General features: G+C 36.6%; 1 protein-coding gene across 2 annotated transcripts in view; it reads right to left on the bottom strand.

Annotated features, from left to right (window-relative positions):
• Nucleotides 1-2,991: 2,991 nt before the first annotated feature.
• Nucleotides 2,992-13,248, bottom strand: part of LOC131031155 (probable membrane-associated 30 kDa protein, chloroplastic) — a 60,603-nt gene continuing 50,346 nt past the window's right edge. Inside the window, exons 9-11 of one of the 2 annotated variants that reach the window (XM_057962197.2) lie at nucleotides 3,922-3,986; nucleotides 3,711-3,806; nucleotides 2,992-3,467 (exon numbers count right to left, since the gene is read on the bottom strand). In XM_057962197.2, the coding sequence (XP_057818180.1) occupies nucleotides 3,351-3,467; nucleotides 3,711-3,806; nucleotides 3,922-3,986 (278 nt within the window). In that variant the 3' untranslated portion in view covers nucleotides 2,992-3,350. The remainder of the gene's footprint in view (nucleotides 3,468-3,710; nucleotides 3,807-3,921; nucleotides 3,987-13,248) is intronic. The other variant, XM_057962198.2, reaches the window with a different exon arrangement.

Below are 13,248 nucleotides of genomic sequence, written 5' to 3'. Positions count from 1 at the left end.
AATTTAATAATATATTTAATTATCAAATTCAAAATGAATGAAAATTCTTATAATTTCATTTTATTTAATTGTCATTTAATTTTTAATTTTTAAATTTGGTTAAATACATTATAATTACATACAACTAAATGAATTAAATACATTATAATCATATAAAAGTTAGAATTTTTTATAAATTTATAGATTTATATTTACATACAACAAACTCATTTCTCATAACATTGTTTTATATCATGGTTCCAATTGCTCCCACTCCTCCAACGAATTTTTTTTTAAAACTTTCGACCGCTTCTACTTCCACCCAGATTGTTGGGCTTGGTTGTGATGCCAAGGGGTTTGCCTATCCTGCTCGTGGGAGTTCTCGGTTTGCTCTAGCCACAAGTGTGCTTCCCCTACCTCCTATCATAGGGACTCTTGTAAGTTTGGTGGGTGATGAGGTTCCTCCAATTGCCACCGATGTTGTGGGTGTTGGAGTCCCTCCTCCAAGGCCTTTTTCTATTTCTAGTGGACGAAGCTTTTCTCTTGTTGCCAAATCTATTATTATTGCCCTTCCTCCCAAAGGGAAATCTCATCCTCTTACTTGTGATAAGACCTCCCCTATTGTGGTTTGTGGCCAAGATGTAGTAGAAAATGTGGACTTCTACCAACGCTACAAGTTGATGTGTAGATTCATTGGTATTTGGCTCTCTCCCAAATCTTCATCAATGGGTGATGAAGATTGAGCTTTTCCCTTGTGCTAAGGGTATTTTAATTGCTTCTTTTGTTTCTACTACCGATCATGATTTGATCTTGAGCAAGTTGTGGCCCAAGGGCATCCACTCTTTCTCGGATAAACTATGGTCAACCTACTTTAACCCTCTTACTAAACCACTCAGTGTGCGTCCAGTGTAGGTTCGTCTTCCCAATCTTCCCCTTCATTTTGGGAGAATTCTTGTTTTGAAGCCATTGGCAACTCTATTGATCACTTCTTGAAGGTGGACGACACTACTTTTTTAATGGGTCTTTCTACTTTTGCATGCATTCTAATAGATATTGATATCTTCATGCCTCTTCCTAAGGATGTGGATGTGGTTCTCATGGTTGGGGATAGGCCATGGACTCGATCGTTGGATTACAAGGGCCTTCCCTTTTGATGTCGTTGTTGCTTCTCTACTAATCACTTGGCCATTGATTGTTCTCTCTCACAGCATAAGGGCGTTGCAACTTGGTGGAAGGACGCTAATGGTGATCAACTAACTGTCCTAGCTTTCGATTCTTCCTCTGATGACTCTTCACATGTTTGATGATTCCTCCTAGGATGATGGTTTGCCTCCTGCTACTGGTGTGGCCTCCTCAAGCCCAATGGTTCTTCCACCTCTTGCCTCTGATGTGGCCCCCTCTGGACCCGTGGACCCGCGGACCCTTCTTCGTCTATTTCTTCTGCTCTATTCCAACCTTCAGTGGAGGTTTTGTTGCTTGGTTAGCTTTCTGCTCCTAGTGTTGACAGTCTCACTTTGTGGATCCCCCCTCTCGGTCCCCCTTGTGTTGGTGCTCCAAATGATAGCATTGTCTGGACTGTTGTTCGTTGGCAGAGGAAAGATCTTCCCCCTCCAATCCATCCTTCACAAACATCAACCAATACCTTCCCCATCTCCCCAATCTCTTCCCCGAGTTGTGGGTGATTTTTCTACCTGCCTTTGATGTTAATAATTTTGCTAGTGTGCTATGTATGGTCTGTTTTGACCTTTATTGTTAGAGGTTTATTCATGACCACTTGTTTGCAGCATTTTTGGCATGTCTTTGTATAGGGTTAGCACCCTTGTTTTGCTGCTTTAATTATTAAATACATACAACAAGCTTAATAATAATATATCAAACATATAGCAGTCTTGCCATCCTATATATTCACTGTGTTCAAAATTTTGAAAAGATAAACGTGACCAAAAAGGCTACAAATATCTATATCTAGCTGCTATTATTTTTATATCTTAATATTTTTAAATGATTATTTTTTAATTCAACTCAAGGAGAATTAATTGCAGCTTCTTATTTAATTTAAATGGGAATTAAAAACAAGGCACTCCCCCCATGCAACCATAAAAATTATTAAGTTTATTTAGCGTATGAGACTCTGCGTGCATATAGTCATATATATTCAGGTTTTGGCCAAAACAGATTTTTGATCTTTTGCTGAATGAAAGAAACCAACCTTTTCCTCCCCTGGTACTGATTCATCTTGAGAGAAAATGATGGAAAGCTTCTTTTTATGCTATTTTTGTCCACGGTACATACACCATGCTCCTTATGTGTCATAAGTACTAATGCTCGTGCACCCTCTAGATTATGTAGATTATGGTTTATGTTTAAATTTGTTTGGTATCCTCATATGCTAAGATTGCATGATAAAATACATCATTGAGTGCTTGCCTGTTACATATATTATATATGATGCTGCCTTGTTAGTGAGATGAAACAACTCGTTGACTCAATAATAATGGCAATTTTTCATATGAAATGAATAGTGATGTCTGGAAATTGCTAGTTGCTCTGGAGATGTATTGAAGCCAGAATATCTTGTAAATTACGAGGCAAGGATCTGCAATGCAAGACAATTGAACCTTAAAATCATGTTTAATAGCAACAATGTTCTAGGAGCATGCTTTTTGAATTTGAATAGATGCAACCATTATTATAAAGGCAGATCCTGAATTAACAAATGTTTGAAATCCCTTATTAATACTGTTGAATTCTGAAACTACACTACCAAAAGCACAAGTCACGAGTAAATAATAGGAATCATAGTTCATACAGAGACAATTGCATAGAATATAGAAGCTGATACATTATTCAGAGGTAGTCTTCAATATAATGCAAACTCTACGAGGAAGTGTCATAAAAATCGGTGTCATTGCCCCATCAGCAGGTGTACTATTTGAGGACCTACAGTTAGTTAAGGCACAGCTGTTGCTCTAACCATAACCACCACATAACATTCACTACCTAAGCCGATAATAATAACAAAATTAAGTCTGCACAACATGTATTAATAGAAGACATTTTACAGATACATTTTCGTTTAAAAACAGAAAATGTCCTTCAAATAAGTGGAGGTAATCATCCACCAAGTAATTTTATCATCTCACTTCTGAACAAATGACTGAAGAATCCAACAAATGACATCTTCTAACTTCTCATTGATTCAACGTTAGCATGGCAAGTTGGATATTCACAATGAAAGTCAAAGCGGTGCATAATCAAAATGGAATTACAGCCTGCAAGAGGATATAAAGAGGAAAAACAAATCCCGCCTTGGTTATCATTCCCACTAAACCTACTCTAGTTATATGGTACAAACTTGGCATATTATATTATCAAAATTCCTTTGTTTTCCTTCGAAGATCGTTCAGTTCATTTTCAATTTCCAAATCTCTGAAGGGATAAGATGGCCTTGAGCTCACAGGTGATTGACCTGGTGGAAGTTCTTGTCTCTGAAACATAAAGAACTCTAATAGAGTTAGTGTATATTAAAAATCCATTATTGAATATCAAAGCCCCTTTCCTTTGTCCAGCTATTCAGATCAGGATAAACACAATAAATACTAATAAACAAATTATTATGACACTAATATATTTGGTGAAAGAATCTTCATCCATTAGCCAAAAACAGAATTATAGGCTATATTTCCTAAACAAAGAAAACCAAGAAGTTAAAAATCCATTATCTAGTGTACCAAGTAGGAATCCAACCATACTTTAGAGGCTCCGGTAACATCTTTCCTCAAACTTGCAAGGTCGTCGTCAACAGAAGAACTTTCCAACAGTGCAAACTGTTTTAGAAAAGATAAAATGCATTTGAGATTTCAAAATAAAGTCTAAAGCGTCAAAATCAGATAAGATGTACAAACAAAAAAATGAATTTCGCTCAGAAAAACAATAACCAACCTTTCCTTCAAGGTCGTCGGTGTTCAATTGATTAAGAGCATCTGCCTCAGACTCCAGTGCCATTACTGCACTCATGAGTGAAGATTAGACACATAATAATAAATACGAATCTAGAAATGGAAGGAAAGCATCTCCACAACTTGAAATGTCAAACACAATTATTAAAGACTAGTTAAGCGCATGCAAGGTTCAAATCCAGCTACCTGGTAAAAGAATAAGGTTAAGTAACCTGTTCGGCCAAAAAAATCTTTTAGTGTTGGGTTGGTTTTTGTCTGTGTGTGTATATATATATTATAATATAATAATAAAATATTCATATTAATATATATGTTACAATATAATTTCAATATTATAAAATTATAATAATACTATAATATTATAAATAAAAATTATAAATACATTGCTAATCGGAAAGAAATTTGTCCCGATAGTGTAAAAGCTATATTAATAGATTCAACGCAATATGTCCCAAAACTGGAAAAAATGGCGAATCAAAGAGTCACATTCGTGTGGGTTGAGCAGCGAACATAAATGCCCCAGATCCGTTGCAGTCTGAACGAAAATGTTTCAAAATCCAATCCGTTTTCATCGGAGCTCATTTCGGACAAACCCAGAGTCATTTTCCCATGCTTTTAAAGAACCACATGCGTATCGAGCTCAAATCCGAGAATACAAGAAAGTACACAATGATGATCCTAGAAATTCACAACCAAAATAATACATAGAAAAATTTGCAGCTCATTTAGGAAAAGCTACTTCAGCAGATGCAAGTGTTCTCCATAATCATTAATAAGCATAATTATTTTCAGTCTTATCTAATTCAAAACCACTGCATTTATATTCATCCATTTTAAACTTTTTCAATAAAGACATCAAAACACTTCATGTCAAAACTTGTATTAGTAATTACCCACCAAATATTTAGATTTTTGCCAAATCAGAAGCAAGGTTGTAGGTCAAAGAAAACTAATATTTATTGTAGGCCTTAGGAGGATCCCAAATGGATCTGGAGAGTCATATATGTCCTCTAAGATTAGTAGATTTGGCGAAAGCCTCTTCATAATGGCACTTACTGCCTCTTTTACTGCCTTGCTCATAGAGTCCTTAGGTACCTTTTTGATGATTCGTAAGGATCATAATAAAAATTCTTCATCAACCCAACTAAAAATTCTTCATAATCAGACCTGCAAACTGATTTGTTTTTCAAGTGTCAAAACTGCCACATATAGCAGGTTGGTGGCTGTGTTATTGTCAGTGGCAGTTGCTGGAGTAACATAGCAGCATAGTTGCACAGAGATGCATCTCCGACCCCTTGGGACGCATCTCGAGACCAAGACACGTCTCCAGTACCAGAGACCTTGACTGAGACGTCTCTGATTGCAGGAGACTTTCAACTGCAGTCTCCCAAAGACACGCAAAAGGTGCCGACTGCCACAAATAAAACAAAAATCCCTAAAATAAAACAAAAATTCCTAAAAGTTAAAAGTTAAATGCACCCGAGAGCTGGAAAATTAACACACCACAGAAGGGAAAATAGAAGCCAACACAAGGCAAGAGTATATGCGAACTAACAAGACCACAAGTATTTGCCATTTGGCTATTTGCAATTCGATGCAAAACTCAAAAGATATTCATACTTTCTATATTATTCTTGTTGTATTTTTAATTCTTTTATGTAGACTTTGTGTCATATACAATCAGGGTAAATTCTATTAGATCCTTGAGAGTCAAGAATTTTCTTATGATATACATTTTCTTTCTTCATTCTTGCGAGAATATCCATATTCATGTTGGTTGAAAATTTTGTACACTTGGGGAAATATACAAAATTGTGGTTTCAACCACAGCACACGAGTAAAAACTCTCCTAATTAAGGGAAGGCTCCCCCTATCTAACTAAAACTGAAATAAAAACAGGATGGGACAACAATCTTCCTTCTTTCTTCAAGAAAGACAATACCCTTTTCTCTTCACAGAAAAGGATAGCGATTGAAAATGAACAGCAGTAACTACTTTCAAGTGAAATGAGAGAAAGGAAATGAAGTTTCTTGAAAGCGCAAAGACTTCCGTCACTTCCTTAGGGACGGGACAGCAATATCAAGCTCAAAGACTCGACTATTGGAAGTCCTATCTACCCTTTTCTATACTAAATTTTACAATGAATAAATGACAACAGCTCAAAGACTGGAATAATTTATTCTTTTAACACAAAGACAAGAACTAATGCAAGCTCAAAGACTTGCTGCTATTTCTTATCGAACAGTAATTTTTCCTCAAGAATAGACGCAAGCTCAAAGACTTGCTGCTCCTTCTAGAGATTTTCCTATTTTAATTAATCTTCTCTACTTGCAGCTCAAAGACTTCAAATCAGATTGGACTAAGCTCCTTTAGAAACACTTTGCATAGAACAAATAAAAAGAATGAAACTCAAACTTGTAGCTCAAAGCCTCAAAACTTGAGTAATCTTTCTTTATTATTCTTCAAAACCTTCAATTCACATACATAAGCTCAAAGACTTCTTGCTGTAAATTTGGCAGAGTTTTTGCTTGCTTTTCCAAAAGATAAAGATTACAAAGGACCCTCTCTTCTATTTATAGGAGAGGAGCCTTGAGAAAAAGATGGGAGGATCCTAACTAACTTGAGAAATTCCCTCAACCACCAAGACCTATTCAACAGCTAATTATGACTTCATTAACTAACTAAGACTTATTCCAACTACAGTCCTAATTGGACACAACTTGTAGTTGCCTTACAAGTAATTACAAAAATGCAAGTGATGACAACTTGCCGAAAGGGAAACTACAATTCTGAAATTACAATTTTTTAAAAATTTACAAGTGCTAAAAACACTTAAGTTGCAACTCTTGAAGATACGAATAAATCGAACTTCTGAATAACTTTTTGCAATTCATTAGGATCTGGTTCATGAGTGTTCATAGCCACCACCCTAGTTTTTACGATGACATCATGGCATTGGCATAGCGTGGAATTCCCTTTTTCCAATGCTGACTGGATTTCCTGCAACTTAGTTTGATACTTGATCAATATTTGAATGGAAGCGCCTGAGAATTGATCACTTCTCCATTCATCATGAATCTTGAGTTGTAGGTCTGCAAGAACTTCCTCGAGCAGCAGCTCATCATTCTGATTGAAAATGTCGCAGGATGCCTTTTTGCAATGGGAGGTTACATCTTGAAAGACTGCTTCACGCAACTTTAAGGTTTCATCAATTTCTTCAATGAGTGATTTGAGAACAAGAGATTTGTTCTCCAGGAGTTCCTCATATTCAATGTACATGACTCTAGAAGGAATCACATCATGCACTTGAAGAACGCTCAACTGATATTGAGGCATCTTTCGCCAAGAAACTAAATTTCCCTCAACCTTCTCCAAATTTAGCTTGAAAGCAGTCAAGATTTGATTCAACTTATCTTCAATGATCTCCAATTTAACCATCATTTCAAATACCTGTCTTATGACTTGTGAGCATAAATCATGCAGTTGATCAACCCAGGTGTCTAAGGCTTGAACCTTTTGGGCGGCTCTCTCGATACCTTGGATTGGTTCACTGACCCTAGAAGAAATAGGTACTTGGCCTTCTCCACTTGAAGGTTGAGTAATACTTTGGATAGCTGCCATGAGTCTTTGATTCTCTACTTCTAGCTGATCTTTCTTGGTCAACACCTCATCATATCGTTGTACCAATGTAGCCACTGTTTGTTGAGCATCGTGCTTGACAACCTCATGAGTCTGTTTACCCAGTTGAACTTTGGTGATCCGATAATCAGCTGCTTGCATTTCTTCAACTGGTTTATCTGATATTGGTTCAGCAATCTTTGCCACTCTCATCCGGTTCTCATCAACGATCACCTTTGAAACTATTTTTGCCTTCTTCACAGCTTTAGGTTTTGATTGTTTCAACTGTTGATAGTCGAAGGGATCAAGTGAGATCATTTGCTTCTTCTCTTTGCAGTGAAGGAATTGAGCCATGGAGGTAAAGCCATTAACTCTGATTGTGGGATGGAGGGAGAAGCAGTTTCTGTTTGAATAACAGTGGTGACCTTGGGAGAAGTGTCCGTCTGGATAGCCACCATAGTTTGCTGAGTGACGACAGGATATGATGAAGATGTTATGAACTCATCAAAACAGGTCATAGAAGTATCAATATCAGACACAGGTACATATGAAGGATCTTCCGAAAAGATATTCAATAAACTTTCCTGAGGATGGCCTTGAGATGGTTCTGCTGCTGAAAGCGGGAGGACTTTCTGTGGAGATTCCGAAACTGAAGGAGCAGATTGAGAGCTCACATCTATCATAGGAGGAAACATGGGTACCTCAATAGGAAATGAAGAAAGAGAATTATGTGGAGACTCTGTAGAAAGTGACTGAGGAGCATTATCAGATTGAGTTTCCTCCTCTGAAGCTTCAGGATCAATCACATGAATTTTCAACTGTCTCCTTGCCTTGAACTGTTATTTCCTGAGGAAGAAGCACCATCGCACGGCTGACCCGCAATTTAATCCTCGTACTAGAAGAGGATGCACCTTCTTTGTTGTCTAGTTGAATTTCAGACTTCCGCCCAAGAGGACCTGTAGAATCATCTTCTTTCCCCACCTTAATCTTAATGAGCTTGACACCATTATTCTTAAGCCAGATATTGGTATTGGCAAGAACTGACTGAAATCTATCCAAGATAGAAGTGCTTTCCTTGTGGGACCAGTGGATAGAAGGAAGCAGAGCCTCATCAACATTCTGATTGACAAACTCAGGATCAAGAACGTTACCATCATCAATCATACCTTGTGGCATGTTTGCGAGGTTTAGATCCACAATCTGTTCTGCAGTGAGTCGGCAGTAATCCATCTTGCGAATCTCCTTTTCGGTACGAAGATCAGCCCAAATATCTTCTATCCGGTGTACATGGATGAAGGTCTTCTTGATCTTCTCTTTCATGCCTCGGTAATCGAAATCAGCTCTAGGTTTGAATCTTTTGAGTCTGATTTCCTGCAACTCAGTTTCCATAGCCCTGGCCTTGATTGAAGTCATTAGAGAATATTGCCCAATCTTCAATGGGTTGTTGGAAGAAATACCCATGCCAACCTTGTGCTTAACTGACTGGTGTGTATGCACAGCCATGATCTGCCTTCCCAATTCCATGAGGATAATCTTATCTGTTGGGTACCATGGGAGCATGTAAGGCTGCCCGCCATAACATCCAACTCTCATGTAGGTAAAAGTTGGAAATTGGAGAAACAAACAACCATATTCTTTCACCTTTTCCCATGCTTCATCTGAGACTCTTTTGTCCTTCAGGTTCTTGTCAAATTGACACAAATAATGACCAAAGAAAGCGTCCTGAACCCTTCTGAAATGAGACCTACTTGATCTTAGAGGCAACTGATCATAGTATTCCCAAACTGGTACAAGCATGCGGTCACCCTTGGTGGAAAGACCTGGGAAATGTCTAAATGACGCAACAATATACACGAGATATGAATTCATGTAGAAGGTGAAGGTAGTAGGGACGACTGCAAGTTGCTCACACAAAGCATCACTGATGATTTCACCCCAACAGATGTGCTGAGACTGCCTTACTAACATAATAAATTGGTACATCCAAGGTTCAAAAACATTGGAATGTTCCAATCCCATCATATGGCTAAGAAGAGTAATAGTATCACCGATTTCATTCTTGAAATCAGACCGATATAACTTTGCCCATCTGGTAAGCGCAGTGCGAGGTTCATGAATCCATTTGTTGATATGACGCTTACAGTCTTTCTCCTTTTTGGCAAAGTATTCAGCTGCACTTTGCTTGGAGATCTCTATATAAATGGTTTCGGAAGGTATTTTAAAAACCCTCTCTATAGCTTCTGCATCTAGGCGAATGATCACTTCCCCATCATCATTTCTAATGACTCGTGACTCTTTGTCAAAATGATGAGCACATGCTAGAATAAATTCTGGTTCTAGGGCAGCAACTGGAAAGGATGCGGCATGATGGATATGGCTGTCCAGCAACCGTTGCATATCCCCCTCCTTCGGATCTTCAATCCTTTGTATGAATTCGGAAATGTCAACATGCCCTATCTCAGTATCCTTGATATGATCAAGGGAGGAGGAGATCTATGACTGCGGAACTTCATTCTGGTATTTATCATACCTGTATTTCATCTTTTTTGGAGTGGGAGATGATGATACATCTGTCATCTGGGCACAACCGGGAATGCTGCAATGTAAATCCATGAGTATCAAGGCAACATCAAAGTCAATATCTTTAGACATTTTCACTCCTCCAAATGAGAAAGTTCAACTTTCGTATTTTGGCTTTGTGAGAGGAGATATAAGGGGTAGAAAAATAAGCTTTTGACTTATTTCGGGTTTTGAAAAATGTTTCGCAAGTACACAAGAGGGAAGTACAAACGTGCAATCGGATTTTAAATTCCGAATGCAATTATACTTGCGAAACACGAAGCATGATTAAATGGAAGGAGAATGAATTTTCAGTTTGAAAATTGGGAAGAACGCATTTGCAATGGGTTTTTAAATCCAAATGCAAACTTATTTTCAAACTGAAAATCGAAGGAATGGACGGAAAAAAGGTATTTTAGGCATGCGAGAAATGACGAAGATGATTAGTACGGATGAGGGAATTGGAAGCGGATAAGTAAAAATGAATTTTGGGAAGATCACCTGGAACTTTGTCATGCCAAAATGGGAAGGACTTTCAACTTGCAATCCGGATTTCAAAACCCGAAATTGGGAAGAACTTGATTTTTCCATCATTGAAACTTGATTTTTGGACTAAAGAAGGTTAAGTCTTTGTCCAAAAAGGAAAGAACACATCTTGAGGTAGAACTTTTCACACTTGCAAATTTCTTTGCAAATTGGGAAGAACATATTTGGAAGAACACATCTTTCTTGTTTTGAAACTTGATTTTTGGACTAAAGAAGGTTAAGTCTTTGTCCAAAGAGGGAAGAACACATATTTTCCTTTTACTTGCAATCGGGTTTTTAAAACCCGAATGCAAGTAAAGAAGGAGAATTTTCAATGGGGAAGAACAACTTTTTCTTTACAAATTTCTTTGTAAAATGGGGAATTTCCTCTCATAAACCCAATACGAACATGAACAAAAACCAAAACTTAAACAAGGAAATTGCAAGGAAAGAAACAAAAGAGAAATATAAAAATAAAAATTACCTTGCAAAGATGAGGAGAGATCCAAGCTTGTGGAGTCAACCAAACATAGAAGATGAAACCCTTTAAATAGAAATTAAACAAAGGAAGAAACTTAGCCACGCATGGTGACCAAAGAAAAACCGATTCGCTATAAAAACGCCATGAAAAATGCCAAGGAAGTAATTCAAAAATGATTCGATTCATCATTACATACAAGAGAAAGCAAAAATGATTTAGAATTGAAAGCATACCTTGAACGAAAAAGGTGCGAAACTTGCAAAAAATGTGACTGGTTTTTAGGGCGTTTTTGCAAATCGATTCCCCAAAATGCGCACAAAACGGTTTGAATGCAGCTTGAAATCCAACGCATTAATGATTAAATCAAAAACGCCTTAGGTAAGAGCAGATTCGAACCTCCAAACCGTGGCAAATGGCACAAATGCATGATTCAGAAAAAAAAACGTTGAAGAAGACAAATGGCGAAAATCAGTTTGATAGATGCGTAGAACAAGGGTTTGAATTCTTCAAAGTTGCAGCAAATCCGCCTTTGGAAGGAATCCCTATCTTTCTTCCAAAAAATTCGAACCCAAATCAATTTGCAAAGGCATGGGAGAAATTTCGGGTTTTAGAAATGGAAATACAAGTTTTAAAAATGTTCATATTTTTGCCTCTAAGGCAAATTTCGGGTTTTAGAAAAGGAAATACAAGTAAAATTACTTGTAATAGGGAAATAGAATTCCCTTTACAAGTGATTTTACTTAAAACATGTAAAGGGATTTTAAAATCCCATTTACAAGTTCTATTTAAAAATAAAAAATAACTTTAAGTCATAAAAACATGTAAAGGGGTTTTAAAAACCCATTTACAAGTTTTACAAAACACTTTAAGTCATTCTACTAGTAAAGGGGGTTTTAAAACCCTTTTTACCAGTTCCCAAAAACTTGTAATTATCGAAAAATTCCCCTACATTGAAGCAAAAACATAGCAAACGGACTCGAAACGCGACGAAATTCGACACGTAGCTTGGGGATGGATCAACAATCGATCCAGTCCAAGGATGGGACGAATTTCTACCTCAGGAAGCGTGCCATAGAGTAAAAATTTTCATTTTTTAATAAAAATTTCCTTGTGATAGTCCAATTTTTGAAATCAAAAATTGAGGACAACAATTCATATTCTCATATATATAATCTATATTCACATTCTCAAATATATAATCACATAGAATTCTCAAATATATAATCACATAGAATAGCAAAAGGATTTGCAATGTTGAAAGTTGAAAGATTCAACTTGTTGGTTTGGGCCATTTCCTTATACACTTAGTCTATATTCATGTTTAGTTTTACAAATATACGCCTATTTTCAGTTTTTCTATAAATTACTAAATTATATTAAAAAAAATTGGTGTCCCCTATTTTGAAAAATAGCCATACCGGTACTGGTACCAGTCTCCATATACCCCCGTCTCAATGCAACCTTGCATAGTAGTTTCTCTATTATCAACTGGCGATTTAGCAAATGAAGGTTTGGTGTGTCAAATGGCTGTTCACAGTGCTGGTTTCGATGTAGTGACATAGCAGTTTCTCTATTATCAACTAGCAATTTAGCAAATGACAGTTTGCCATGTCAAATGGCTGTTCTCACTTCTGATTTTTCCTGCAAATAAATCCTCTGCCTACAGATGGAAGGTTACATCAATAGATATTGATTTAGTCAACTTTAATCTAGTATTGTTTTCATTAGGATCCAAACATGTAAACCAATGGCAAAAAAAAAAGATTAAGCATATAAATATCTTATTAGTTTTTTGAAGAGATGAGGGCCAGATAAAACAAGTTAAAGAAAAAATTACAAGATCAAAGCCCTTAATTTAGATGGATTCCCAAGATGAAAAGGAGAAATGGAAAGAAAATAATATAATTTTCAAAGAATAGGGATAGAATTGCTTTCAAAGCTATTATTTATTATTTTTTGAAACTTCAAGAAACTACAGCTAAAAGCTGTAACCATTAGTTGTTTTGATCCATTCTTCTTCTAGGTATTGTTATTTCCATGTGTTACATTTTCTTCAAAATCAAATTAACCATTGATACAACTCCAAATAACTATATTTTAATCTTTGCATAATATTTTTGTTTATGT

This window comes from Cryptomeria japonica, chromosome 7 (assembly GCF_030272615.1).
Source record: "Cryptomeria japonica chromosome 7, Sugi_1.0, whole genome shotgun sequence".
NCBI lineage: Eukaryota > Viridiplantae > Streptophyta > Pinopsida > Cupressales > Cupressaceae > Cryptomeria > Cryptomeria japonica.
Note: the sequence above shows the minus strand (reverse complement) of the source record. Positions and strands in the feature narration are given on the sequence as shown.